Source organism: Pezoporus flaviventris, unplaced genomic scaffold (genome assembly GCF_033815535.1).
Source record: "Pezoporus flaviventris isolate CSIRO_AGI_PZ_B2104156 unplaced genomic scaffold, CSIRO_AGI_Pfla_v1 ptg000036l, whole genome shotgun sequence".
NCBI lineage: Eukaryota > Metazoa > Chordata > Aves > Psittaciformes > Psittacidae > Pezoporus > Pezoporus flaviventris.
This window is the reverse complement of record NW_026892584.1, coordinates 38897925-38925816: the sequence shown is the minus strand read 5'-3', so window position 1 is coordinate 38925816 and position 27892 is coordinate 38897925. Positions and strand designations below refer to the sequence as shown.

General features: G+C 38.7%; 1 protein-coding gene across 3 annotated transcripts; it reads left to right on the top strand.

Annotated features, from left to right (window-relative positions):
• Nucleotides 1–393: 393 nt before the first annotated feature.
• WARS1 (tryptophanyl-tRNA synthetase 1) lies at nucleotides 394–26584 on the top strand. 3 transcript variants are annotated; one of them, XM_061464002.1, is made up of 12 exons: nucleotides 394–515; nucleotides 2490–2545; nucleotides 7209–7425; nucleotides 8529–8736; nucleotides 14885–14993; nucleotides 15865–15984; nucleotides 16401–16583; nucleotides 17869–17969; nucleotides 19234–19346; nucleotides 20440–20613; nucleotides 23486–23626; nucleotides 26116–26584. In XM_061464002.1, the coding sequence occupies exons 3-12, from the start codon at nucleotides 7312–7314 to the stop codon at nucleotides 26272–26274; spliced, it is 1422 nt and encodes a 473-aa protein (XP_061319986.1). In that variant the 5' UTR covers nucleotides 394–515; nucleotides 2490–2545; nucleotides 7209–7311; the 3' UTR covers nucleotides 26275–26584. The 3 variants fall into 3 exon arrangements, with proteins under 3 accessions (XP_061319986.1, XP_061319985.1, XP_061319987.1); XM_061464001.1 differs by lacking the exon at nucleotides 394–515 and adding an exon at nucleotides 517–607; XM_061464003.1 differs by lacking the exons at nucleotides 394–515; nucleotides 2490–2545 and adding an exon at nucleotides 528–607.
• The last annotated feature ends 1308 nt before the right edge of the window (nucleotides 26585–27892 follow it).

Here is a 27892-nt window from a genome sequence, read left to right as displayed (position 1 = left end):
ACTGCCCCGCCCGCAGGAGCAGTACACCGGTCTCCAGGGCACCCCGACCCCGTTTCCTTCCCGTCTCTCCCGGCACGAGAACCGTTGTCGCTCCCTCCACTCATACGCACTGTGCACCCACCGGCCGAGGCCACTAGTGCGGCCACCTCTACCGCTGTCCCTCCGCAGAGCCCGGCATCGTGCCCAGGGCCGCCCCGCTCCACCCTACGGGTACCTACACCGTACCGGCCGCTTAGGCCGCAACTCACCAACCAGCCTACAGAGGCTCCGTGTTTAAAAGCTCGCCGGGTGGAAACAAGGCGTTCCGTGCAAACCGTTCCACGTGTAACAGTTTTTGACTAGGGGCCGCTTCTTGGGAAGAGCAGGGGTTAGTTTGCGGTTGTCTGTGCGTATAAGAGCTCTTCTACCACCGTTGTGGGCGATGTAGAGGAGGGTCGTTTAGTTGGTGACTCTAGAAAGTAGAAAGACAGTGGGAAGCAATGGTTCCGCGGGCATGCGTTTCCCAGCCGGGAGGGGTGAGTGCAGCACCGGTGGGGGGTGATGCAATGGCAGTGACCGGGGAGAGTTGAGTTGAGTGGAGTCGGGTCTGGCTGTGCTCCGGCGGGAGGTGAGCGCAGGGCCAGGCCTGGGGCGGTAGAGGGGCTCTCGGGGCGGTTATTGCGGCCTCGTGGCCAATACGGTGTGCTGGGAGCGAGATTCTCTGCTGGGCACCTTCTCTCCGCGGCACGTCAGTATGCTTGAGGGGTCTTTCCTGCGCTCCCTGCGTGGTCGCAGCCCCCGTGGCTACGTCTCCGGTGCGGCAGTAGAAAAAGCCCTTTTCCCTGGCGAGCGACGGGGAACGGGGTTTCTGGTCACTGGAAAATGCGGCCCAGCCCAAGCAGGCGGGGACCTTTGCTTTGGCCGGGCAGGCGTGTGTGGTAGAGAAGGGTTGGCAGGTTAGAAACATTAGCTTGCTGGTTAATGTCATGCATGACCATCCCTGCACAAGAACTTAGCTGTTAACAGTTGTGGGGTAGTAGAGATTCATATTGGACTTTCTAAAGATTAGAGTGGTTGGCCATATTATCATCTCAGGAAATCGCCTTGCACACTTTAGTGTTTTCATACAGAAGTTGATGATTGCCATGGCTGGGAAGGTAGGGCTACTATAAAATGCAGCCTGTTTTGGAGTACTTAAGGTATATTTCTCACACCTGTGTGCATACTAGCTGCTTTAATTTCACTTTTCATTTTTTATTTCCAGGAGGCAGAACAGTTTTCGGGAACATAAGTGCTGTCAGACTTAAATTTGCATTCTTTCATTCATCATGAAAACCTTTTCAGGACTTCTGTATTGCTGTTCTCTTTCATGAAATGTTTGTCATGAAAAAGCTTTTCTTAGCATAACGTGAAGCCCTGTTCTTTGATTCTCTGGTCTCTAACTTACCAAATCAGATAAGAAACAGAATTATCATAGAACTGTGATTGTCACCCAGCTGGAAAGAGAGGAGGACATAGTTGTTTTCTGATATCTATGCCAAGGATTATTTTTGAGATATTATTTTGTCTCGTGATGATCTAATGTTCTGAAACAGTCACAAGAGCAGTGCCCCGTACAAGTTACTATGCATTGCATAAATATAAAAAGCACACAGTTCTTGGCTTTTAAGTTCACACTGTGAAACTGTGCTGAGGCGTTTAAGTTCATTTAAGACCCTGGTCCTGAATATCCTAGTAGTCCATTCTCAGGTTCTCATGTATCATTTTTTCCTTCCATATCTGTCTGCATACGAAATCTAATGTGTCTGCATACAGTATCTAATGTGTCTAACACAGCAATTAAATACTGTGTCTATATGTTAGACGCATGTGTCTAAAACCAGCAGTATCTAACTGCTGGCTTTTATAATATCAATAAGAGGGCAAGAAAAAAAGTCCTGATAAAGTGCAGAATATCCAAATGTTCTTGTAAGCAGTTCACAATTGCAGTTATGGATATCAAAAGATATAGACCTATTCCATATTACTGAATTCCTGGCTTGAATTCCATCAGCAAGTAATGACAGTACTGAGGTAAAAAGAAATAAGTTTTATGTAGCAGTCAATATCTTTTACATTCTGTAATCATAATATCTCTTGTTGCAGTGACTAGATAACTTTTGCTGCTTCTTAATGAAAATGCACCGTATTTTGTGATACTTTGCTCAGCTTAAATCCCTAATATTCCAAAATCTTTAAAGAGTTTCTCTTTCACCACTCTCCACTATATGTGCTCAGTTTCAACTCTGCCATTTCAGCCTTTCTGAGCAGATGCAATCTGTCAGTAACAGTGTGCATTCAGAAATTAAGCTAAAACACCAAATCACAATTTGTTCTCCACCAAAGGTTAATTCTTATTTACTTTATTCTATTTTGTAAAATTTGAAGCCAGTAAATATAACTGGCATATTCTTACAGAAAGGATGTAATTCTTCATAAACATTTTCTAATATAAAGTTACTGTTTTCCAGTTAAATATCTTGTGCTCATGAAAAAGAGGAAAACGCTAGTATCCAAATAAAAGAATGTAAGTAAACTGCAGGAATACATCAGAGAATTGTTTATATGCTTCAGATTACCTCTTCAGAATAATGCTGTCAAATTGCAAATAATCAAACTTGAAAGGATCGAGGTTAAAAACTAAGTAATACATAAATATTACTGATAATATGTTAGTCTTATTTTAGTCAATTATGTAAGCCCAATATGGTGTCAATGTTAATAGACAAAGTGAATTAAATTAGCAAGTGGACAGATATGCTTCTTAGCTTTCTTGGGGTATTAAACTGAAGCTCAAATCTGGGAATGCCACAGCTGTCTGACAAACAAAGCCTTAATGGCAGATATGTTTTGGTAGCCAGCAAGTTACCAAATCAACCTGTGTAAGTTTTCTAGGCAGGTGAAGCCTTTTTACAGCCTTTAAATATATACTGTGTAAATATAACCAAGGTTGTGATTAGGCTGATTGTTTTTGTAGAAGGAAGGCTTTGAAATACTGGTGAACAACTAATGCAACTGCTATATGCTTTTGTTTCTTCTCTTTTAATTCTGGGACAAGGGAGCCAAATGAATTTTTATTAACAGCTTATATGAGTCACTTATGTATGTATCTTGTAACTCAGTCTAGTCATGCTCCATGCATAGCAACGGATTCATAATATGCTAGGGAGTGTCTCCAGAGAGACATAATCCTTTACAAGTCAGTAGGACTTTACATGGGCACAGAGTTCTTCCTTCATAGATGTGGGCATAGAATCATAGACTCAACTAGATTGGGAAAGACCTTTAAGGTCATTAAGTCTGACCTTTACCCCAGGACTGCCAAGTCCACCACTAAACCATGCCATGACAGCGAATACTCCAACACCCTGCTGTTTGCAACTCAGAATTCAGTTACCTTTTGTTGCATTTGTTGCTATCATGTCTGAATACAGTGCGGGTAAAATAAGCATAAATTTATGAATTAAGATGACATCACTTTCCTCAGGTAAAAAAGCTATACAGTAGCTTGGGTGATTGCAGAAATTGACCACATCGGTTTGTGAGGCAGCACTTCACAACACTGGACAACTCGCAGTGATAGTTTTCATGGAAAATGTGCTTTTGCCACTAGGATCTGCACTGTTACCTCATTTTAATAGTTTATGAAATTCTTTTAAAATTCTCTCTGTGCACTTTGTTATTATGGTATGTTCATCCCAAATGGATTCATTTGAGATAGTTGCAGTTTCACTTATGTCCTGGGTTTAGCAGTAGCCGTCAATTTTTCTCCTTTTTGGTAGCTGGTGCAGCGCTGTGTTTTGACTTTCAGCCTGGGAACAATGCTGATAATACTGATGTTTTCAGTTGTTGCTAAGTGATATTTACCCTGACCAAGGACTTTGTGAGTCTCATGCTCTGCCAGGGAGGAGGGGAAGCCGGGAGGAAGCAGAGACAGGACACCTGACCCAAGCTAGCCAAAGAGGTATTCCATACCACAGCACATCATGCCTGGGGTGGGGGTAACTGGGAGTTACCTGGAAGGACACAGGGTCTTCTGGGTCTGACTCATTTCTCAGCGGGTGGTATTGTATTCTCTTCCCTTGTTATTTTCTCTTGCCATTGTTGTCGTTGGTGGTAGTGTTGGTGATTTGTGTTGTCCATTGGTTGCTGGACTGTTCTTGTCTCAACCCGTGGGAGTTGCACTTTTTCGATTCTCCTCCCCATCCTTCCGGGAGCGGGGAAGAGGAGAGCCCCCGGGGGGGGGCTTGTTTGCTTCTAGCCTGGCACCACTCACTGGGAGTGAGTGAACAAGCTGTCTGGCTAGGGTTAAACCACGACAGTTCTTTTTTGGCGCCCAACGTGGGGCCCAAAGGGTTGAGATAACGACAGATCTGTCCAGATTAATAGTCACTCGTCACAATGCTGATTTATTGGCTCTCAAGGTTGTTCCTCTTGATCTCACAGTTTCAGTATATCGTACCTCCATCCGGTATTTGCTGTATTAGTGTTTTTCAAGTGTGGGGCTTGGGCTAAGGTTTTTGTCTCATTGTACTTTATGGTAATGACTTGTAATACAATAGAATCATTGATCGTGAAACTGATCTGGCTTGTGTTCCCAGTGTGGTCACCAACTTTATACTTTGGGAGGTATATAATAAAAGTGCTTAGCAATTACACATCTTTTTTCTCCTTCTCGGGTGGTCAACCTGTGAAGGAGGCATTCTTTTACCCTCCCAGTCCTCCCCCCAGATCATTTACAGCATCATTTGAGAGTTTTGAAGTTTTTGAATGGCGTTTTAATGCTGTTGAGACTTGTTTGCTGATCGTGATGGGGATCACCATGTTGGCACGCATACAGAGTGTATTTTGCTCACGACTAATTTCAAGAGTTAAGCAGAGTCAGGTTTGGGTCTTGTCTGGTGTTAAACGATGATGTCGTTTTTTAAACCCTAGCCAGACAGCTTGTTCACTCACTCCCAGTGAGGGGTGCCGGGCTGGAAGCAATCAAGGCCCCCTGCCCCAGGGGCTTTCCCTTCCCCGCTCCCGGAAGGATGGGGAGGAGAATCGAAAAAGTGCAACTCCCACGGGTTGAGACAAGAACAGTCCAGCAACCAATGTACAACACAAATCACCACTGCTACCCCCAACAACAACAATGATAAGAGAAAATAAGAAGGGAAAAGAATACAATACCACCCACCGAGAAATGAGTCCGACCCAGAAGACACTGTGTCCTTCTGGGTAACTCCCAGTTACCCCCACCCCAGGCATGATGTGCTGTGGTATGGAATACCTCTTTGGCTAGCTTGGGTCAGGTGTCCTGTCTCTGCTTCCTCCCGGCTTCCCCTCCTCCCTGGCAGAGCATGAGACTCACAAAGTCCTCGGTCAGGGTAAACATTACTTAGCAACAACTGAAAACATCAGTATTATCAGCACTGTTCCCAGGCTGAAAGTCAAAACACAGCGCTGCACCAGCTACCAAAAAGGAGAAAAATTGACGGCTACTGCTAAACCCAAGATCACTTACAATGTTGTTTTTCTGACAGATGGTGTTCTCCTTACCCATTTTTAACACTTATTTTCTTCTGTGTAAATATGGCAAGCTCACTATAACCAGAACCATAATGGTTTTAAAATTCTCTTTGCCTATCAAGTTAATGCTTGTTTATCCTCAGTTATGAATAGTTAAACAGTATGATGCTTGAATTTTTATGAAAGAAATTATTTAGAGCATCTGTAGTTCTAAAGAAGTCATCATTTTGTACAGACAGCTGCTGAGCATGAATAATTTCTGAAAATAAGGACTTTTTAAGATAATTAGTTCTTCTTTTGCAGTTGAAATGGATTTTTATTCCTGGCAGGTTACTAATGTTCACTGGATTTCTTAGACGTAAATAAAACTCTATTTTTAGATCAAAGGTCATCTGAAGGCAGTTTATCAGATAACCTCAGAAACATTAGAGGAAGAAATTTCTGGGATACCAGTAACTGCTGTGCCAGCCTTTATGGGAGGCATATGTAATAAAGTATGAGTTAATTCAATGCAATCCACGTTACAGGCATTTGTGTCTTGGAAATTACTAAGAGGTGTTCAGTGTATTCATTAAACTTAAGTACAGCAGAGCTCTTTATAACATTTTAGATTACGACTGATGGGAAAAGATCAAGGTATTTCTGAGGTAGAGTGAAAATCATTTTAATGCTTTTGATAAGAAAACATTACACTTTAAGTATGTTTGTGTTAAGTAAGTTTAAGTATGTTTATGCTTTGTTTTATGTAAGTATGTTAAGTGTGCTTACTTAACAAAACAGCATTATTTAACTTCCTGTAGTTTCTCTGTTAGTGTACTGTAAACTATGCAGTTGTAGTTTACCAAAGTCTCAGTCACTGTTAATTACTAGACTGGTAAGAAACTTTGAGATGGTGTTATTGTTAATATGTACAATGATATTAGCCTGGAAGGAAAGCCCATTTGTGGAATCATGGGAATGCTCTGTGCTAAGAAACTCCAATGAACAAGGTGTATATGTTGGACATAGGAAGGCTGCTGTGTTATTATTCTTGGCTATCTCATCATCTTAAGCCACCTCCTCTGATTTTTCCTATGCTCTGCTGAGAAACAAAATAGTTCCTTAAATTTATAGCCTGTTGCGTACCCGAGGACTCTTTGGAAAGCAGTATTTCTCACTAATAATCAATGTGTTTTGTAACCTCTAGAGGAAAGCAGTAAAGATGACTAAGCTTTTCTCTTGCATATCTTTCTTTGAGCTGAAGTACCACATTACATATATTAAGACAAAATTCCATATGACAGTCATAAAAATCTCATCATTCACAATTTGACAGGATATCAAGTAGTGCAAAACCATTAACTAATTGGGAATGGGATAACCTCTACCAACTGTTCTGCAATGCTCTAAATCATAATGTATTTAATTACTTTTCCTTTTCGCAAGAGTTTGTCTTTGAAAAGGTGTTCTCGTGTTAAAAACAGACAACATTAAGAGTGATCTCTAAATTTATTAGGTACTCTTGTCAGTCTTGGTCCATTTCTGTGTGAAATTGAAGCTTATTGTGTTGATGCCTCCACATTTATCCATCTGATATGAACAGAATTAGGTCAATATAGTTTTTGTATTCTTGTTCTGTTCTTCTAGTTGGCAAGATAAACACAAAAGAATAAAATACACTATTTTTTGCCTTACAGTTTTCCTTGTTGTTGCTGCTGTTTGGAATCTACAAGCCAAAGAATTGGAAGACAATAAATTTACTTGAATTGTAAATAAGCAAGTCTTTTGCAGTCTGGCAAAATGGCTGATAGTCCAAACTGTGATTTGAAATCTCTCAGTCCGCTCCAGCTGTTTGAAAGAGTAACTGAACAAGGAGAGAAAGTCAGAGCACTGAAAGCAGGAAAAGCACCAAAGGTATTTTTGTTTCATGGTTTGAACCCATCCTTTTCCAAGTTAGGTCTGCCTTTAAGAATGCTGAAGAATATGATTGTTCTAAGATCTTTTTTTGTATTGCAGTAAGAAAAAAATCTTTTTAAAAGCATTTATGTCCATTTTGTGAACTATAGCCATACCTGGAGCAAGGTAGTCAGTAGCAAGAGCACTTTTTATTCCTGAATTAAGAAAAGAAAGTCATAGGCTTAGAAGTCTGCTTTAGCCACTTGGCATGCTGTGACAGGATTCAGGGTATTTGGTTTTCAAGTAAAATTTGTGTCACTCACATTTTTCAGTGGTTTTAGATGCTTCATTAAAATCTTCTTCTTCAGTTGTATTTGTACATACTAGTAAATATGTCTTTCTGTAACTGTAATGACAATCCCTGCTTAATCTCATTTAATTAATTTAGTAGTTTGCCATTAATTTCAAGTTCCCTGTTCTGTCATCGCTATGTTGGCAAAGAGAGTTCAGTTTTAATACGGGCTTTCTTGGTGTATTGCCTGTGGGAGTAAGCCTTGAAAACTGGGAGTCAAGTATTTATATATTTGTATTATCTATTATTTATTGCCTGCATGAAATATTGCAATAGCCTTGAATTTAAAAGGTCATAACCATGAAAGTTGTGAAGAAATTTTTTTCTAGTTTTTCTTCAAATTTGTCAGTTAATTTCAATGAACAGTTTTAAGGTGAGCCACTAAAAGCATTTTGAAGTAAATTAGACAAGAAATTATGTTTATGTATCTTAGTAATTTGTGCTTAAAATGTTAAATTTGTTATACCCCTGAAAAGAGGAAGCATTTTCTTTTTCTGTCAGGCAGAAATTGAAAAGTGAGACAATGGTGCTTTAAATATATTGGCAGTAGTGATGCTCTAAATTCTGTGAAGTAAGAAATGGTTACCTGCTACTTGCTTTTCTTTTGCCTTTGGTAGTAACGCTGCAAACATGTAAATAAAAATTTAGAGTTTATGAATAATGCAGTTAAAGTCAAAGCATGGATGCAGGATTTTAAAAGGTTAGGACATTAATGTAATTACCTATCTTAAGTATGTCAAGGCAAACAGGTTTTTTTTCCTTTATTCAGGATGAAATTGATGCAGCAGTGAGGATGCTATTATCGTTAAAACTGTCATATAAATCAGCAACAGGACAAGATTATCAGGCAGGCTTGCCTCCAAGAGATCTTGTATTAATAAGCAATGGAACAGCTAAAGAAGAGGATGAAGATTTTGTGGACCCCTGGACAGTGCAGACTTCAAATGCTAAAGGCGTGGATTATGATAAACTCATAGGTATAACTCTTTCTTTACTGCTACTAAGGAATTTAAGCTAAGTGATCCTAATGACCATAAATACACCAAGGGATCACAAAAAGTCCTGATCAAAACCATCATGACTATCATGATGTCACTGTAAATCAGTTCTCTAAAGCCATGTTAAAGCCTGACAGCAATGCCCTTCTTCCCAGTAATTGTTTGTGTACGTGTGTGTATGTATGAACTTTTGATCTACCCTAGAATGGTGGGTTAGGTTAAGGGTTTTTACTTACAGTACTAGCAGATTGGGGAATTTGGTGGATGAGTCATTTTGTTTGTTCAAGTGATGTGTTGGAAATTTGTCAGAGAATGCTAGCCTAGCAACTTCAGGTGGTGAAACAGTTACTGCTCATTATTGATAAACCTCCTCTTCTTCCTCCCCATTTTAAAATAATAATAAAAGATACTGGCCAAGAAATAGACATCTGATAGATCTTACAATAAAGGATATTTTGTGCTACCTAAAATCTGTTTATTTACCACAGAAAGTTGCCAGTGTTCTTGTGTTTACTCAAACAGAAGAAAAGTGCTAAAAGCACTATGTAATTGAAAGGGATATTTTTCTCAAATGATTATCCTAGATGCACTTAAGTGTATGTTTGCACAGCAAAACAGCCTGAAGGTATTTTGGGAAGAAAGTTTCTGTTAGCTAAGCACTGGACATGAACATCCATAGAATTTTTGTTTTGTTTGTTTGAGCAGAGGGCAGAGAGGTGAATGAGAGAGATTTGTGTGTGATATTATCAACCATGCTGGTAATTCAGTGAGCTGAATATTGCAAGTGATAGAAAGCAGTTAGTTGCCAGGGATTTTTTTGCAGGTTGTCTAGTCAGCCCCCAGCCTCAGAGTCAACTGAAATAGGTTGCTTAGGACCCTGTCCAGTAGGAATTTTATTATCTCAAAGGTTGGAGATTCCATGATTTTCCTGGGCAGCCTGTTCCAGTATTTGACCATATGCACAATATGGAGTTTTTTCATATGTTTAAATGAAATTTCCTTCATTTCGTATAGTGCCCATTGCCCCTTGGCCTTTCACTGGGCATCACTGAGAACAGGCTGGTGCTGTCTTCTTTACTCCCCACACCTCCCCTAATCACATACTTATACATATTGATAAGACCCCACCTGAACCTTCTCTTCCCCAGGCTCAGCAATCCCAGCTCTCTCAGCCTCTCCTCATACAACAGATGCTCCATGCTCTTCATCCTTATGGCCCTTTGCTGGATTCACTTTGGGTGTCCTTTTAAAGCTGGAGCCCAGAACTGGATCCAGTGCTCCAGATATGTCTCATCAGTGCTGAGTAGGGGGGGAGGATCACCTCCCTTGACATTATGGCAGTGCTGTTCCTAAAGCAACACATAAAGCATTTGACTTTCCAATGTCACAAAACTGCATTGTTGGTTTATGTTCAATTCCATCTTATCAGGACCCTAAGGTCCTTCTGTGCCAAGCTTTCCAGTCAGTTGGCCCCCTGCCTGTACGAGTGTATGGCATTATTCCTCCCCAAGTTCAGGACTTTGTGTTCTCTTTTGTTGAACTTCATTAAATTCTTGTCAGCAATTTCTCCAGCCTGCCAAGGTCATTCTGAATGGCAACATGACCATCTGTTGTATCAATTACCCCTCCCAATATTGGGCAATATCCACAAACTTGCTGAGGGTGTACTCTATCCCATCATCCACATCATTAATGAAGATGTTAAATAGTTTTATCCCCAGTAGCCAATACTATTGGGTACACAAATAATGTTGGGCTCCAGCTGGATTTTGTGCTGCTGGTCACAATCCTTTGAGTTTGGCAGTTCAGCCAATTTTCAATTCACTTTACCATCCACTTATCTAGTCCAGACTTCACGAGTTAGCCATGAGAATGAGAAGGGAGATGGTGTCAAAAGCCTTACTAAAGTTGAGATAAAAAATATCCACTGTTCTTGCCTCATGTACTAGGCTAGTCATATCACAGAAGGCTATTAGGTTGATCTGGCATGATTTTGCATTCATAAATCCATGCTGACTACTCCCAGTCATCTTCATGTCTTTAATAATGTTTGGGAGTGGTTTCCAGGATTATTTGCTCCATCACATTCCCAGAGATTGAGGTGAGGCTGGCCAGCCTGTAGTTCCACAGTTCCTTCTTCTTGCCCTTCTTTAAGGTGGGAGTGGCATTTCCAGCCCCAGGAGCCTCTCCCAGTTGCTGTGACTGTTCTGTCTGTACTGGCCTGATCAGTAAAGTTACTGTATAACAAATAGTAGGGTATTAGTTTCCTGTATGCAAATATAATATGGCAATGGCAAAGAGGAAAAGTACACAATAAATTTTCAGAAAATGCAAATATGCTGTTGAATATGGCAGGTGTCAGGACTTCTTACATACAGCAAGTTGAAAGCTATCTTTTGGTAAAAGCTAGTAAAACACTAGTGTAAAAACACTAGAGATCAAAAGCATGCTAAGAATTTTTTTAAAGTTTGTTAAGGAGTAGAGACTATGTCCTTGTCAGAAGCTGTTTAGGAAAGCAGATTCTTAGTGGATAGAAAGCCTCAAATATTTTGAACACCTTCATGAGAGGAAATAGGTAGGAAAAAATTACCCTATTTTTTAACCAGGAAGATGAAGATGGGCAAAGAAATGGGAGTTGTGCAGCCTGTGAATGTTTGTTTAATGAAGATATTTAGTCATTTCCAGTGAAGTGCTCTATATATCAGAGACTTTTTAATCTCTTTCCATGACAATATACAAATATTTCTGGGGTGGCTAGCTCATTAACCTTATGTTTTCTGTTTCCGTGAGATTAGCCTCTTACCAGCTGCTATTGTTCTGCTGAACCAAACATTTTCATGTTCATTTGTTCTCTTTTTAGCATTCATCCAGATTATAATTAGTTTGCCATTTTGTAATGCCTTTTATTTGCTAGAAAGAAATTAATTCAGTAATTAAGGTTTGCTTAGGACAAACAGATGTGATAATGCTTGGAAAACATATGAATTAAAGCAGTGGTTGCTGAACCATGTATCAGCATTTGTCTTTTTTAGTTACATTTATTTTAATGGGTCAGTATGATACCCTGCTTGATTCATCTGGAGTGAATGAACAATTCTAAGCAAGAACTCATTTCCCATTGGATAATGGTATAGACACCAAGCTGAGCGGTGTGGTTGGCATGCCCGAGGGACCTGGACAAGCTCAAGAAGTGGGCCTACATGAACCTCATGAGGTTCAACAAGGCTAAGGTCCTGCACCTGCGTTAGGCAGCCTGCAGTATGAAGACAGGTTGAGGGATGAAGGAATTGACAATAGCCCTGAAGAGAATAACTTGGTGGTACTGGTGAATGAAATGCTGTACATGAGCCTGCAATGTGAGCTCACAGCCCCAAAAGCCAACCGTATCCTGGGCTGCATCAAAAATGTGGCCAGCAGGTAGAGGGAGGTGATTCTGCCCCTCCACTACACTCTAGTGAGACCACCTTCTAGAGTAATTCGTCAGCTCTGGAGCCCTCAGAACAGGAAAGAAATGGAGCAGGTCCAGAGAGGGGCCACAAAGATGATCAGAGGGCTGGAGCACTTCTATGAAGACAGGCTGAGAGAGTTGGGTTGTTCAGCATGGAGAAAAGAAGGGCTCCAGGGAGACCTTATTGTGGCCTCTCAGTACTTAAAGGAGGCTTACAAGAAAGATGGGGACAAACCTTTTAGCAAGGTTTGTAGCAATACAAGAGGCAACGGTTTTAAACTAAAAGAGGGTAGATTTAGATATAAGGAAGAAAGACTTTACGGTATGGGTTATGAAAACACTGGGTCAGGTTGCTGAGAGAGCAACCTGTAGATGCCACATCCCTAGAAACATTCAAGGTCAAGCTGGACATGGCTCTGAGCAACCTGATCTAGCTGAAGATGTCCCTGTTTAGTGCAGGGAGGCTTGGACTGATGACCTTAAAAGGTCCCTTCCAACCCAAACCATTCTTTATAATATTCCTAGTTTTCCCTCCCATTTAGAAATTAATTCCTACTAACTTAAAATTTAATTGCATATGCAAAGCTTTATATTAATGCCATGCAAAAACAGTAATTCTCTAAGAAAATTAAATGGATAGAGAGGGTCTGGAACAGCAAAAGTGCATACCTCCAGGTTGATGTTCAAATTGGGTACATTATCACACTTCTATCAAAACTGAGTATTTCAGTGGGGATTGTGATTTTTGTTTGTGAAAGGTTGTTCATATAACAAAATTTAAAAAAACAGTTCCTGTAACAAACTTAAACACAGATCCCCATTGTCAGCCAGAGTGTAGAAGAGGAATTCCCTGTGCTCAGAGCTTCTCTGCATTGCAGTGCCCTAGGGTATATATTGGTCTGATTCTTCTGTCCCATCCCTCATAATCCCTAGGGAGCACTGCAGTCACAATGATTAGGATGGTCATGGTTTTAAATAGTTTGTTTTGAGATGTATGTAAAGCCTTAAAGTAGCTTCCAAGTTGTTTTTAGAGAACCTCTGCTGTAAAGGGATCAAAGGTCTCTTTCCCTTTTCTGGGGAAGAAATTACTCTAGTCTACTGTAATACACAAGTTGTATCTGAATATTTACTTTCAAATTACACCAATGTGCTTAATATTCCTTGCTCCCCCAGTGGGTTAATTTTCTTTGTAAAATGATTTGTAGTACATTGGGTAACCAGCGCAAGTAGAGAGCTCTGCCTCCAGCTAGAATCAGTCTGTCTCTCTGTTGTCCAGTGATGTAAACCATTGCACTGTCCAGCTGGGGATTGTTGCCATGTGCTAGGATGTAACATTAGAAGCCTACCTGTTCAACAAATATTAATAATTATAAATACAATAATTGTAATTTTTGTTAATGACAGTATTCTTGCAGGAAGGCTTTTAATGTCACTGGGTTTTGGCTTGGAAAAAAAACAAGAAACAAATAATAATTGAAAACTTAGGAATATGCTGTTTTCAACAGAGCAGAGCTAAGTAGTTCTGTAAGCCATAATTTACTAGCTGCATAATGAATGGTTTAAAATTAATTTCTCTGTTTCCAATTTCCTTAGGAAACTGTCAAGATATTTGAAATCTATCAAGTGTCAGTGATATGTCCCTGTGGAATGATTGTTTTGTGTTATAGTGAGGAAGACCTGAAGTGCTTCTCCCATGTGGGTGTGTGTCTTATAACCGTGGAATTTGCCAGCGCAGTCTCTCTTTAATAAGAGATAGATTTAGATATTTTGTGCATATAAAATGTTATCTTTACATCCAGAGTCTCTGTTTTGTTCTCTTGGATACTTTGGCATTTCCAGTAATTAAAAGTGCAAATTGTTCCAATGCTGCATGGACCACAGTAGTAGCAAAGAGTAGATTGTTGTCTTGACTTTCTCAAATGTTTATCAAATCCAAATCACAAAGCATTGATCTGCTTGTTAGGGTCCAAGAAATGTGACTGGAGTATAGGAAACTTTACTGAAGAAATAAAAGGCTTCCCCAGTTCAGTTTGGAATAGGAAAAAATACTGTTATTCCACTCTGTCAAAACCTTTTTTGAATGAAATGACTACATCTGAAAATATTGTTTTATTAATCAGCTGATTTCCTGAACCACCGAGTAACAACTTGTGCTTGGTTGCCATTAAGAGTATTATGCATTACCTTTTTAAGCCTCTTGAGGGGAGCAGTGTCTGTAATCATATCCATGTGAAAGCAGAATTAAGTTTGCAGAAGAGCATTTGGGGTTGACAGATAAAAAAACGTGAAAAATCAGATATCAACAGAGGGACATTCAGAGCCTCACAGCTACTTTTATCCTATGGCTTAGTTAGGCCAGGTTATTGACCTAAATATGTTTCTTTGTAATATTTTTTGTGCTGAATATCAATACTTCATCTGTAAGGAGACTGCAATTATAATCAGTAATGGATAGAGCAGTACTACACGTTGTGAATGGTTTGGGTCTCTTAGCATAGAGTTATTTCTGGGGACAGATAACGACTGGGACTTCAGGGAAGAATCAGGAAAATCCAGCCTTTTTACCTGAGATGTGAAGATGTTCTTTTTAATCTAGGCTGCATCGGTATGTTCTTGGTGATCCAAGATCTGGTTGCAAGTGTGCTATGCTTTAATTTTTTTTACATTTTATGATTATAGTTCGGTTTGGCAGCAGTAAAATTGACACCGACCTGATCAATCGAATAGAAAGAGCTATTGGGCAAAAACCTCACCGCTTTCTACGTAGAGGAATCTTTTTTTCTCACAGGTGAGTTTTTGTTGGTTTAGCATTCAGAGAGGTCCTATTAGACTTTCTGTGAGCATTTTTGGGAGGAAACCTGTGACTAGCAAAAGGCTATGTTCTTCTATAACAAGGAAAACCAACTCTGTCATTTGAAGTTAGCAACTACTGCAGATTTCCACTGTCAGCATTTGAAAACCCTGGTTGCATTTGTTTCTGATGTGTCCTCACTAATCCCAAATTCAAGAAGTGTGCACAGGATCTTTGCTTTGTACAGGTTTCATTTGATTCTATGTTAGCAGCCAGACAAAAGCGGTGTTCTAGCAGTGAACTTAAGGGCTCATATGGTGTCAGTGCTGATTTAAACAAGGGTTGACATGGCCTGTTGGGACCTGTGCATCTGTATTGTTATATAAAAAAGACTCAAGGAATAATCTTAAGCACCAGTCTGCCAGTCATCTACATTGTTTAATTGTTAGCACACATGGCAGCTAGCACATTTCAGCTAAGTGCCTGAGTAGGATACAGGGCATAGCCTCCACCACATACCATTTCAAGCTGGTTGTTTGAACCTACCTGAGAAATTATTCTAGCTCTTTTAATTAGGCTTTAGAGATTATTATCCAATTAAGTAACTCCAAAAGTTATACATTTTCTATTTAAATTTAAATATTGGTTTTTAATTTCTTTTTTTCTTCATTTTCATGAAGTCTGAAGGTGACAATACATAAATTAAAAAATGAACAAACAAAACCCTTTTGTTTCTAGGACATTTAACATACAGTATTTTATTTATAAGTGTGTTTGGCCTCAGAAGCAGTCAGATTTTGAATAGAAGCTTTTTGCTGTGATGTTTCTTCCTGAAGAGTTGCATCTGTTTTCTCTGTTTTTTCTTTAGAGATATGGACCAAATCCTTGATGCTTATGAAAATAAGAAGTCCTTTTACCTTTATACAGGCAGAGGGCCGTCCTCTCAGGCAATGCATGTTGGTCATCTTATCCCATTTGTGTTCACAAAGTGAGTTATTTCTACTATGTGTGTTAATCAAAACATTTTTTCCTAAGGAAATACTGACCATGGTTTATGGAACTCCTTACGTGAGCTGAATATTAATGAACTTAAACAATGCAGTCTTACCTTTTCATTAAAATTATCATTATCCCTATGTTGCCATGAAGCCCTATTCCTTGCACTCTTAGCCCTGTGGCATCCCTTAGAATTTCTGTTCTTCTTAAAAATGAGTTTGTGGTGAGACTTGGTAACATTGCTCTATAATGCGGTTTCTGTTCACATCAACAACTGCATATGCATACAAAGAGGAGAAACAGGCCTCTTTATACACTTCTTTTTCAATGTATAAAAATATTTTATTTCCATGACTTAACGTTTTCATTTTAACTTACTTTGTGATAAAATCTTCCTGTTTTTATTAGGTGGCTGCAAGAAGTATTTGATGTTCCCTTAGTTATACAGTTAACTGATGATGAGAAATATCTATGGAAGGACATGACAACTGAGAAGGCATATGAGTATGCTAAAGAAAATGCAAAAGACATCATTGCATGTGGTTTTGACATCAATAAAACCTTTATATTTTCTGATTTAGACTATTTGGGGTAAGTATAAATCTTTTTAGGGCTCTAATGAAGAAATGCCTTTATTTTCTGTCAAACTTTGACAGCCAGCAATGTTTTGATAAATGTGTCTAAATTTGAAAGCTTCAAGACAAGTTTTACAATACTTACAATAGAAACATAATTAATTTTTTGGCTGTCTAATATTTTGTGTATATAGTATTGTCATTCTCCTGTATAACATATGAAAAAATACTTTTGTGTGCAATGCTTAAATTTAAATTATGAAAAACATATTAAAACAGCTAAATTGTGAAAATATTTAAACCTCCAAGAAACCTCCAGATTGATTTGTTTAACATTGTATCCAAATCTTTGTGGTGTGCTTCCACTTTATCTGTGTTAACAAAGGGCATTTCAGCAACTGTGGTTAATTAATTTAATAATAGAGCATGCAAGATTATTATTTGGACTTTGAGTAAAGTTTAATGAAGATTTAAGAAAAAGAAGTGTCTATTGGAACTGCCTTCTCAGAAGGAATAAGTTTTATGACAGAGTTCAGAACCAGAGTTATGGGCTTTGCTATTCCATGTGGGGAAATGAGCTTCCCTAAAGACTTGGATGAGAGAATGTGTATTTTAGAGATGAACTGTATAACATACAGCCCCAGAATGTGGAACCTACAAAGCAGCTTTTCTTCCTTTAACTCCTGTGATTTTTCTTGCCTTAGAAAAGTGTCGTTAACACAGATCTGCCCTATGGCTGAATAAGGCTGAATAACAGAATTGCTGTTTCTTTGCTTCAGCTCCTCAGCAGAAATAAAAAAGGAAGAAGCTGCTGAGCTATTTTTTGGTTTGGAAATACAAGCAGGGAACTTAGCCTGTAGAAAACAAGAATTTGGAGCATTTGAGCTATTACTTTGACAAAATGCAGTGTCCTGTATGGGATACACACTGGGGATGCCAAGCAACACAGAAGACAAAATCCATTCAGGTTGCCTTAGTTCACAGAGAAGCATAAGGATAAGTAAACTTCAGGTTCTGTGAGGCATTTTGGCACCATTTCCAAATCAAAGTGTTTCTGGGTTAACTGTCTAGTTAATTGTGACAAAAAATGTTTGCAGTAAATGTTAGGGGAGGGAAGAATAAATTAAACTTTCAAGGAATAAAGTTCTTGTTTGTAAGTAATTCTGTAATTATTATCTCAGTGGGCCACAGAAAATCTAAAACAGATTTAATCCTGCAGGGTTTTTGACATTCTTAGCTTATAGTTTCTGCCTGCACTTTTCTGCTCTTTTCATTTTATTTTTCTACTTTATTTCTCACAGGACAAGTACTGGATTCTACAAAAATGTTGTCAAAGTTCAGAAGCATGTTACATTTAACCAAGTGAAAGGAATCTTTGGCTTTACAGACAGTGATTGCATTGGTAGGAAATAATGGGTTACTGGAAGTGGTGATTGCTTTCACTCTCTGTGGCACTATTTAAGTAAGAATTTAAAGAGATTAGTATCATGAAATGGATAGAAAAAGCAAGAAGATCCATTTCTCTAGGCTTTTCTAAAAGGGTGTTATTGTGGTTCCTTCAATATCGAAAACAATTTACAGTGAAATTTCTAGTGTGATTAATAGCTACTTTTTCAGCCTTAGTAACAGCAAAATACAAAAGACCAATGTTGAATCCCCAAGGTAGAGAACTGTTCTTTTCCCTTGGTGGTTGGTTTTTTTTTTTGGTTTTGTTTTTTTTTTAATAATGGAGTTATAGTCAAGTATGCCTCCTAGAAATTTTTATGCCAGATTTATATAGAAGCTTTTCTCTTTCATATTAATACACACATGCATGCATATGCATATATGAAAAAAGTTAAGGAGTGCTCAGAAGCCTAATTATCAAGGTTCCGAGTAACTGTCTTCCAGTTATTTCACTGCAATTGCAGGTTTTTGTAACATTGGCCAAAAAAAGTCAAATATGGCATTAAAACCTTGGTGTTGTGAGCACTAACATCGTTCTTTGACCAGTAATTAGGCCAGTGACAGCTTTTAGCCTTCACTGTAACCAAGCAACAGATTCCTGCTTGTTTTAAGCATGCTCTAATAAAAATTGGTATTGTGATAATGACTTCATTATGTGTTTGAAAAAATCTGCCCTTTGCTTTCTTTCCAAGAGGATTTTGATCAAGGAAGCATCTTGGGCACCTTGTGACTAAGCACTGTATAAAAAAGAAAACTAGGCATATCTGAGATGCTTCATAAACATAGCATGCATATAGCAATGATTCTAAGATCTTGGAGCAGAACTTGCCTAATAAGTAGCTCTAGAGTCATTCTCACAAAGAGTTAAAAGAGAAAAAGAGCAGCTCAGGCTGATGACATAGTCAGCTGAATTTCTGGGGAGGGTAGATAGTTCAATGATGAAGAGATTATGTGCTGATGAACCTTTTCTGAAACATTTGTGATCACAGCCTGCCTCTTTTCATTAGTTTCTATGTTACTTTGAAGGTTTTTGACAACATAGAAGGTAAAGATTAAAAGATTCCCTCAGATAAGGCAAGACTGCTTGAGAAAGATAGCTGTTGGTGTTCAACTGAGTATCTGAATGATTTACTTGTGCATTTGACATATTTCAAAATGCTATCTCTATTTATCATTGCTTGTATGGGCTGCTTAGCTTTTCCAAATATACTCTTTCCTAGGAAAGATCAGCTTTCCTGCTATTCAAGCCGCTCCATCCTTCAGTTCATCATTTCCACAGATATTCAATGGCAAGGAGAACATTCAGTGTCTTATCCCATGTGCTATCGATCAGGTAAGAAAATCGTATTACTTATTTTGCTTTTCATGGACTTGTTTTTATGATGTACAATTCAAGCTTCATGGTGGTATGGTGGAACATCTGTAAAACATTCCTGCAAGCGCCTTTCTGGGGCAGAAGCTGGAAGAGCTAGAAGTATGTTGTGCTGTGTGCTGACAAATATGAAGGCTTAAGCCAACTATCTGTATTTGTGCATTACTCATTCTTGCCAGTCTTGGATCTTTCTTGATCTCAACCCATTTCACAGTGAGCTGAAACCTGTGAAAGCAAAGACACTAAAATTTATGCAGAAGTTTACTGACATGGGTCTAGGAAGAATCTTTGGCCACCTCTGTGGTAATTGGGACAAGACTTAATGAGCTCAACTTGCAACACAAGAGATTTATATCGAACCATAGGGAAAAATCTTCTATCAGTAAGTATAAAGAGGCATTGAAGTAGTTTGCCAAAAAGGCTGCAGTGCAGAATCTTAACAATTTAGATCTATATAGAGAGACTGGAAGAACATCAACTACAAATGACAGTGGTAGTGCCATTACTTTAAATAAGTATTGTTTCTAGGAATCAAAGTCTGCACTGTCTGAATATTTAGCTATTTTAGTCACAGGGTCAGTGACGTAATTATGCTCATCAGCCACAATATTATGTACTAATATTACAATTGGTTTAAGTCAGATCATCAGCACAGCACTGCCGGCTTGATCACTGATTTATTTCAGATTTTGTGCTGGTTCTTAAAAGACTTTGAGAGAAAGCTTGCATCTTAGTCTTCATCCATCTGCTGGTATACTAAGCATAGTTCTCACAACTATTTGAATTCATGTAAGTCTTTGTTAATATGCCTATTAGTTGGGGGAATCAATGTGTGTAACAAAACTGGAGATGGAAAAAATAGATTTTGTTTGTTTGTTCCTCTGGATGAATTGGATTGGAAGTAGATTCTGGAAAATATTGGGGTTTGGGGTTTTTGTTTTGGGTTTGGGTTTTTTTTGAGACCACCTGCTAAAGCCTGAAGGAGTCTGCAGTAGTCAGCTTTTACGTTACATTTTTCAGCTTTATTCTGTATTTTTATTGATGGTTGTTCTAGGATCCTTATTTTAGAATGACCCGGGATGTAGCACCTAGAATTGGACAACCTAAGCCAGCCTTACTGCATTCAGTCTTCTTCCCAGCCCTACAAGGAGCACAGACAAAAATGAGTGCTAGTGACCCTAACTCCTCCATCTTCCTCACAGATACACCCAAACAAATCAAGACAAAGGTAAGGACCTACAAAACCTGAGAGTTAAAAGCTTTATAACAAAAATGAATGATAGTCCTCATGGTTACAATGACAGTTTTCTAATGTTCAAACATATCTGAATCCTTTTTCCCATACATTTCATGGCAAATCCTCCTCAGGAATTGACTGAGTTACGCAAATTTAACTAGCCTATGAAATATATCCTTTTGCCTTGCCAATTAGTCAAACAGTACAAACATTAGCTAGAATAATGGACAAAACATCATGTTTATTTTTCTGATGTCTGCATAACAGTGGTGTAAGAATAAGAGCTGTGGAGGTTCCTGCTCTGAAAATAATGTTGCCATAGTTTTGAAATCTGACAAGCCATGATGTAAATCTAATAAACAGCTCTTTCTATTGACTGCCTCTCCATGCTGGGAGCACCAAGTGTTGCACAGTGTGAGTTACAGCACAGGTTAGGCTTTTCCTGCTACCTGGGGATCTGCTGCTGCCATACACTCCAATTGACAAACAAATACTGTGTTGAATTTCACCTAAGATTTAGAAGGGCTATTTTCTCCTGAGTATATTATGAGTATTTTTTCAAGCTCAAGGGAAAGTACATCTAGTTTGGCAGAAGCCCACCTGTGTTGTGGTATTTAAAAAACACAAATATAAATCAGTCTTTGCAAAAGGATTCGTATAGGCATGATAACTAGACATTAAGTAACTGTCAGAACAAGAAAGATGTGTATGCTGTTTTACTGGGTGGGCTTGGATTGGTTCTCTTATGGTTGATGAACCCATGGTGGCTCAGATTCTTCTACAGCCATCTTGTAATGATTCATTATCTTATGAAGAAACTGATTAAACAGAACTGTTTTGAAGAATTGGAATTCTTCATGTGTTTGAATTATAATAACTCCAGTTTATTTGCACAGTTACAGAGTTGCCTTTTAAATAAAACTGTAATTTCTGAATAGAGAATACACTGTTAGTGTCAATGTTAGTAATATTCTTCCATTCTTTACCTGGCAAGTAGTTAGTAATCTGCAAAAAGATCCAAGATGCCCTGTGTCCAGTTAATAAGTCCTATTTCTGGTATATTTAAACTAGTTGGAAAAATAAAAAATAATTCTATCTACTTGGAGTGTAAAAGCTATAAAGAAAAAATTCTGAACATAATGTCAAGTATTGAGTAACAGAGGACAAACTGAGATTTATTTCCGTTTCTGAAGCTTGTCATAAACAAATCTTTATGGAAATAGAGCCGGAGTGAAAGATCAAATATTGTTATGGCAAATAAAGTAATGATGTTCAAAAACTTAACAGGTAATAGTGGATGAAAAACAAACTAGATACTGAGAAAGGCTGAGAAGCTTCTGGGAAATCCAAGGAGATAAATGTCAACATTATAATAAACTATTCTTATTGCACCTATCAGCACCAAATTACAGCTCAATTATTTGATTTCCTAGAAAGTGTTATTTAGATTCTGTCTGTACTAATTCAGGGAAAAGGTCAGTTCATCATTATAAATAAATCGTTGAAACTTTCAGTCAAAGACTAAGTGCCAGAATATGTAAAAAATGAACTTGAGATTCATGTAGAAAACACTTCATATAAAACAACAGTGTGTCTTCACCTGGCATATTGTGTTTAATCCCTCTACCTTTAGTAAGAAGGCAAACTGTAGAGATGAATGACAGAAAAGATTTCATACCAAGGCTTTCAAAAGTCTAGTAAAGGAGAGAGAGGCAAGTGCAAAATAATATGTAAAAACTTAGTTTTACAGATACTGAGACAGATCTTCAGGCTGTCCTGCAATATAAGAATAGATGTGATGTGGCAGATGGCGGTTCATTTTCTGAAGATACTCATCAGCGCATCATTTTTTTATGGAATTCGTTGCCACAACATCATCTGTAATGTGGTGGTTAGAAGGATTCAAAAAAGCACTAGACAGTCATCCAGATAGTAAGAGTGTTCAGAAATTGTAAATGCGTAACAGCTCCTAGGTACCAGAACTGAAAAAAAAAATCTACTTCAGATGTATGTGTGTCTCTTGGCTGCTTGATGGTGATATCTGAAAAGATACAAGAGCCAAATGAAAACTCCACTTATGGTTGAGAAATACTTTTCTTCCTTTTCTGGCAATTTGTTTTCTTTAAATTTGGAGGAAGATTAGCATGCTCTGAGAACTCTATACATGTGTAAAGTTTTAAAATACGCTAGTGGCTTCTGAATTTAGTGGGAATGGGATTAGCAAGTAGTTGTATTCACCAGTGCAGTTCATCTGCCCATGGGAATCTATGCTTAGAAAGAGGGGGGAGAGAGGAAGGAAGTATTCCATTTTCATACTGAACAATTAGGCGTTTTCTGATTTTAGCCATTCTAGCCAGACTTGTAATCTTTAACTTCTCTTCCTCTTATTTTCCTTTTCACTGAAAAGAGAAGGAGCCAAGGTTCTCTCTAGAATTTCTTCAAAATTCTCCATGCCTTCTTCATGTCTTTCAAAATTAATTTCTTGATGAAGTGAATATCTAATTTTTCTTTACATGAAGTACATTTCCTGTAAGCACAAATTCTATCCGAGAGACAACTGCTTCAGCAAAAGGGACTTAAAACTTTTTTGATTAAATCTTGGGTGGATTATTTTTAATTTTGCTTTATTTTCATTCTGATTATGCAGTCTGAGGAATATATATGTAGCCATTTTTGTCTTTGTATTATAATGACCTTTTGCCTCCCTGTGTCGGTCCTGAGGCTCTGCATTAACTTGCACCACCCTTCACCCTTCAGCTTGTCCTTAGTATAGAATTTTGAGGATCATGATACACCTCTGTTTACAATAGAGCAGTGCATAATTTAGGAGAAATTATACCATAAAATCTTTATGTTGTTTCAGATTAACAAGCATGCCTTCTCAGGAGGCAGAGATACCATTGAAGAGCATAGGAAGTACGGAGGTAACTGTGATGTTGACGTGTCTTTTATGTACCTGACTTTCTTCCTAGAAGATGATGACAGGCTTGAACAACTGAAGCAGGTAAGTAACCAAGTTGACAATAATACTATTCATTCCTTATTGTAAGGACAAAGCTGTAACCAAGTCCTCCTGTGAACTTGCTGCACAAAGGTAATTGTGGTGTTACTCTTGCACTCTCCAGCCCTTGCAAGTCTCAATATCTGTATTTGTTTGCAGTGTTCTTTATCACAGGCCAATCTATCTCTTCTTAAAAATTAATAAATAAAAAAATAAATAAACTCCTAGTGTTTTCATAAAGATCTCCAACACTGTGTAGAGCATCTCCCCTACCTTTCAAATGAAGCCACCTTAGGATTAGTGTTGTTTTTATTGTATAATGCACTCTGCCTGTTCCTTACATGCAATGTACCAATATACTGTGCAAAAGTACGAAAGCTTCACAGCTGAACTTGCTAGGATTTTGGGTGTTTTCTTATCACAAGAAATGCAGTAGCTATGAGGAATTGATTCTCTGTTCCCAAGAAGAAAATGCTTCATGTAAGTGGCATTTTCCTTAAACCTATCTGGCAGACTTATGTCCCCAGGGGTTGGTAGCAAGATACTACACTTTCTTCAGCTGTATTGTTGTCATCAATACTAGGCAGTAAGCATTCTCTGGAAGGCAGTATCCACAGTTGAAAGTACCCATGTCACATTGGTTTCATAGAATCACAGAATGGTTTGAGTTAGAAGGGACCTTAAAGATCATCTAGTTCCAACCCACCTGCCACAGGTGGGGACACCTTTCAGTAGACCAGGTTGCTCAAAGGTTTGGCAGCTTTGGGAACAGCTATGAGAAAGTCAACAACTTCAGATTCTTCTCCAGCCCTCTGGTATATTTATATTATTTTATATAAATTCCACACAAGAGCAGGGTTGGATAGCTGCTAATCCCTATACAGATCATTGTCAATTTCTTATGGAAATCTGGAGCACATTTGACTTAATGAACAGTTTGCCATTAGTCTCCAGCCACTGCAACATTATCAGCCTAACTGCGACAGAGCACAAAGCCTAGACCACCACTAGCAGCTTGCTCCAATGTTAGCCCAGAACCAGATTAGAAAACATGAAGTAACTGCTTATACTGGCATTAGTGGGGCTGTTTCAGGTATGGTACCAGAAGTAGCTTCTAGAGAAAGCAATATTGGTGTTTTTATAACAGAAAAATCAAAACCACAACCCAAAAACCACCACTGAAGTTACAGTTTAGCTCATTGTTATTATCCATATTTTACTGTTGCTGAGTAAGCATCAGCAACAATTACAGCTTGAATTGGTATTACAAATGGCTGTCCTGGGTTCAGCAGTAGCAGTCATGTTTTTTCCTTTGTGTTAGCTGGTGCAGTGCTGTGTTTTGACTTTCAGCCTGAGAACAGTGTTGATGAAGTCGATGTTTTCAGTTGTTGCTAAGTGATGTTTACCCTGACCAAGGACTTTGTGAGGCTCATGCTCTGCCAGGGAGGAGGGAAGCTGTGAGGAAGCAGGGACGGGGCGCCTGACCCGGGCTAGCTAGGGAGGTATTCCATACCACAGCACGTCATGGCCGGGGTGGGGGGTGACTGGAGTTACCCGGAAGGACAGGGGCTTCCGGGTGGAACTCGTTTTCTTGGCCGGTGGTATCGTATTCTCTTCCCTTGTTATTTTCCCTTATCATTGTTGTAGTTGATAGTAGCAGTGGTGATTTGTGTACATTGGTTGCTGGACTGTTCTTGTCTCAACCCGTGGGAGTTGCACTTTTTTTTTTTCTCGATCCTCCTCCCCATTCCTCCGGGAGTGGGGGAGAACCCCCGGGGGGGGGGGGGGGCACAGACCTCGATTGTTGTCAGCTCGGCACCACTCACTGGGAGTGAGTGAACAAGTTACCTGACTGGGTTTAAACCACGACAATGGCTTAATGGCAAGAGAAGGTAAGATTGCCATTTCATATCATAGCTGAACTGCCCCAGCCAAGGTTGACCAGGGCAGCAGTTAGCCTGTGCTTTTAGCTAAGTGTATTTCCAATATCACAGGAACTGAGTGAGTTCCCAGCTGTGAACCTGACTGCTAGTGTGAACACAGATTCTGAGTGTCTTTGCTATAAAAAGGATATTTTAATCACATCTGATCTCATACCTAAATGAAGTGAGGAAAAAAAAAAAAGTGAGAATTTGTACTTATTGCAAAAAAAACTTAAGGTGACTTTTTTTGAACTGGGATTCTGGAGTGAAAAATACACCTTTTCTTTCAAATAATTACAGGATTTCCCAGTTAAATTCTTGTGGATGTACCTTATTTAGTCCATATAACTTTTCACATACGAAATTGCACAGCTGCCTTAATCTTTCAGAAGGCAACAAGCAATTTTGCAAGTTACATCTTCAAAGTGATGCCACACAGTCTTCTAAGGCATGTGCTTATTTTTAAGACATCCAAATCTGTATTTGCTAGGGCCAGGCTCTTAAAGCAATACTTGTCATGAGTCTTTTTCCATATGGCACCATATTTAGCAATCAACACTTCCTTGACAGGCATACACAAGTGGGGAATTGCTCACAGGGGAGCTGAAGAAGGTACTCATTGAAACACTGCAGCCCTTGATAGCAGCTCATCAAGAGAGACGGAAGCATGTCACAGATGAAATGGTGAAGCAGTTCATGACTCCTCGGAAGCTGGCCTTTGAATTTTGAAGAAATGTGTATGTAACTTATCACCTGATAAAACCAAGAATAACTGTTGTCTTCTGTTGTATGTCATCACTCCCTACTTACGTACAGCCTGCAATCAGTGCTTTATAAATACTGCTGTTAATGTGTTAATTAACGTGTATGTCAGAGTACAGGAAAAGTTTAAAATAGGAACTTGTATCTATTTAAAATCAGAATACACAAGCTAGAATTGCCCAATCTTGCAGAAAAGCATGTCTTTCAGCACAACATTGTTATTTTATTGTATTTCATGTTGAAAATATAAAATAAAAGTTCCATTTTGATGATAAAACCTAACTTGTAAATTGTTCTAAATACATTGGTAAAAGGTCATACCTCAACATAATAACTAGTAACTCCATTTTCTCTTCTACTGTGTACCTTGATATAGTAGACTGTATGTCCTTTTGAGCTACTGGGAACATGCTGCGCACAAAAAGATAGTGAGGTTACAAAGCAGATTATACAGTACTTAGGCCTGGGACTGATGCAGAAAGAATGGAGATCTGCAAGTTGAGCATGAGAGAAAGAGCATCAGACTGGTTTTGTTACAGCCTTCCTTTCTGACCTGGAGCAAGTCACAGAAATCTCACTGTACTTTTGTTTCTGCAGCTATTTAACTGGTCTGACTGCTTCTGGAGGGAGGAGGTTATCATAAGGTTGTAAAGTTTGTTAATGTTCTCAGGTGCCAGCTAGTATAGGCATGCAAATTTTTGTTTCTAGTTATAAAAAATATCAAGTGTTAAATCATACTGTGAAAATGAAATAACTGCTGGATACTTCTAGTACTGTCTGTTCTATTGCACCAAGTCATTTAAATTAAGGGTACTTATTGTAAGATGTATTCCAGTGAGAAAGTATAATTTGTTAAAATACCTCACATACTATTTAATTATCTCCTTTCTTAAAAAAAGAACTTCAATGACTTTGCTACGATTTATGAACGAAAAATTCATATTATTGGCTAATTTGGTTTGATATGTACAGTGCTGAATGCAAACTTAGATCTATCTTGGTTTTATATAGAATAGAAAGTTGCTAGCCCAGATGTAGTCTTATCTACATCAAATAAAAATACCTTTCATAACACAGGTGGGTAATGGTGTGTGGTATTTTTAAATCATTTAAAAATATGAGGAAAGTAGTTTGAGGTGTGAAAGATTTAAGCTTGAACAGGTTATGTACTGTGGAGCCTAGTGGACATATATTGACTGTAGCATTCTTAAAGAGACCCAAAAAAGCACACTTTTCATTTCACTGTAAACCTTTGAAGTCAGCTGGTTACACTTGGGTTAAGGGAGCATTTTCAATGGTGAGTCTTCTCACTGACTTCAACAGACCTTGGATCAGCCTGTTAGTATGTGAGAACATGCTGGGCTGCTCATGCTGCCTGAAGCTGATGCTGCTGCCATCCCACCAGTAGCGGTTCTGTAACGCAGCATACATGTCCTCTCTGGCAGTGACCTTGCATTTCTGAGATGGAAATGTCTGTGGGCCAAACTGTATGTAAATTACATTTGTGCAAGGGACCAAGAAAAGACTGAAACTCAAGGCAAATTTAGTCCTATTATTGCATGTGTTTCAAACTTGTGCTGAAAAT

Excerpts from the sequence above, each read along its gene's own strand:
- WARS1 (XM_061464002.1), top strand. The coding sequence starts at position 7,312 with ATGGCTGATAGTCCAAACTGTGATTTGAAATCTCTCAGTCCGCTCCAG. Across the intron at positions 7,426-8,528 it reads AAGCAGGAAAAGCACCAAAG|GATGAAATTGATGCAGCAGT; the intron begins GTATTTTTGTTT and ends TCCTTTATTCAG. Across the intron at positions 16,584-17,868 it reads TCTGATTTAGACTATTTGGG|GACAAGTACTGGATTCTACA; the intron begins GTAAGTATAAAT and ends TATTTCTCACAG.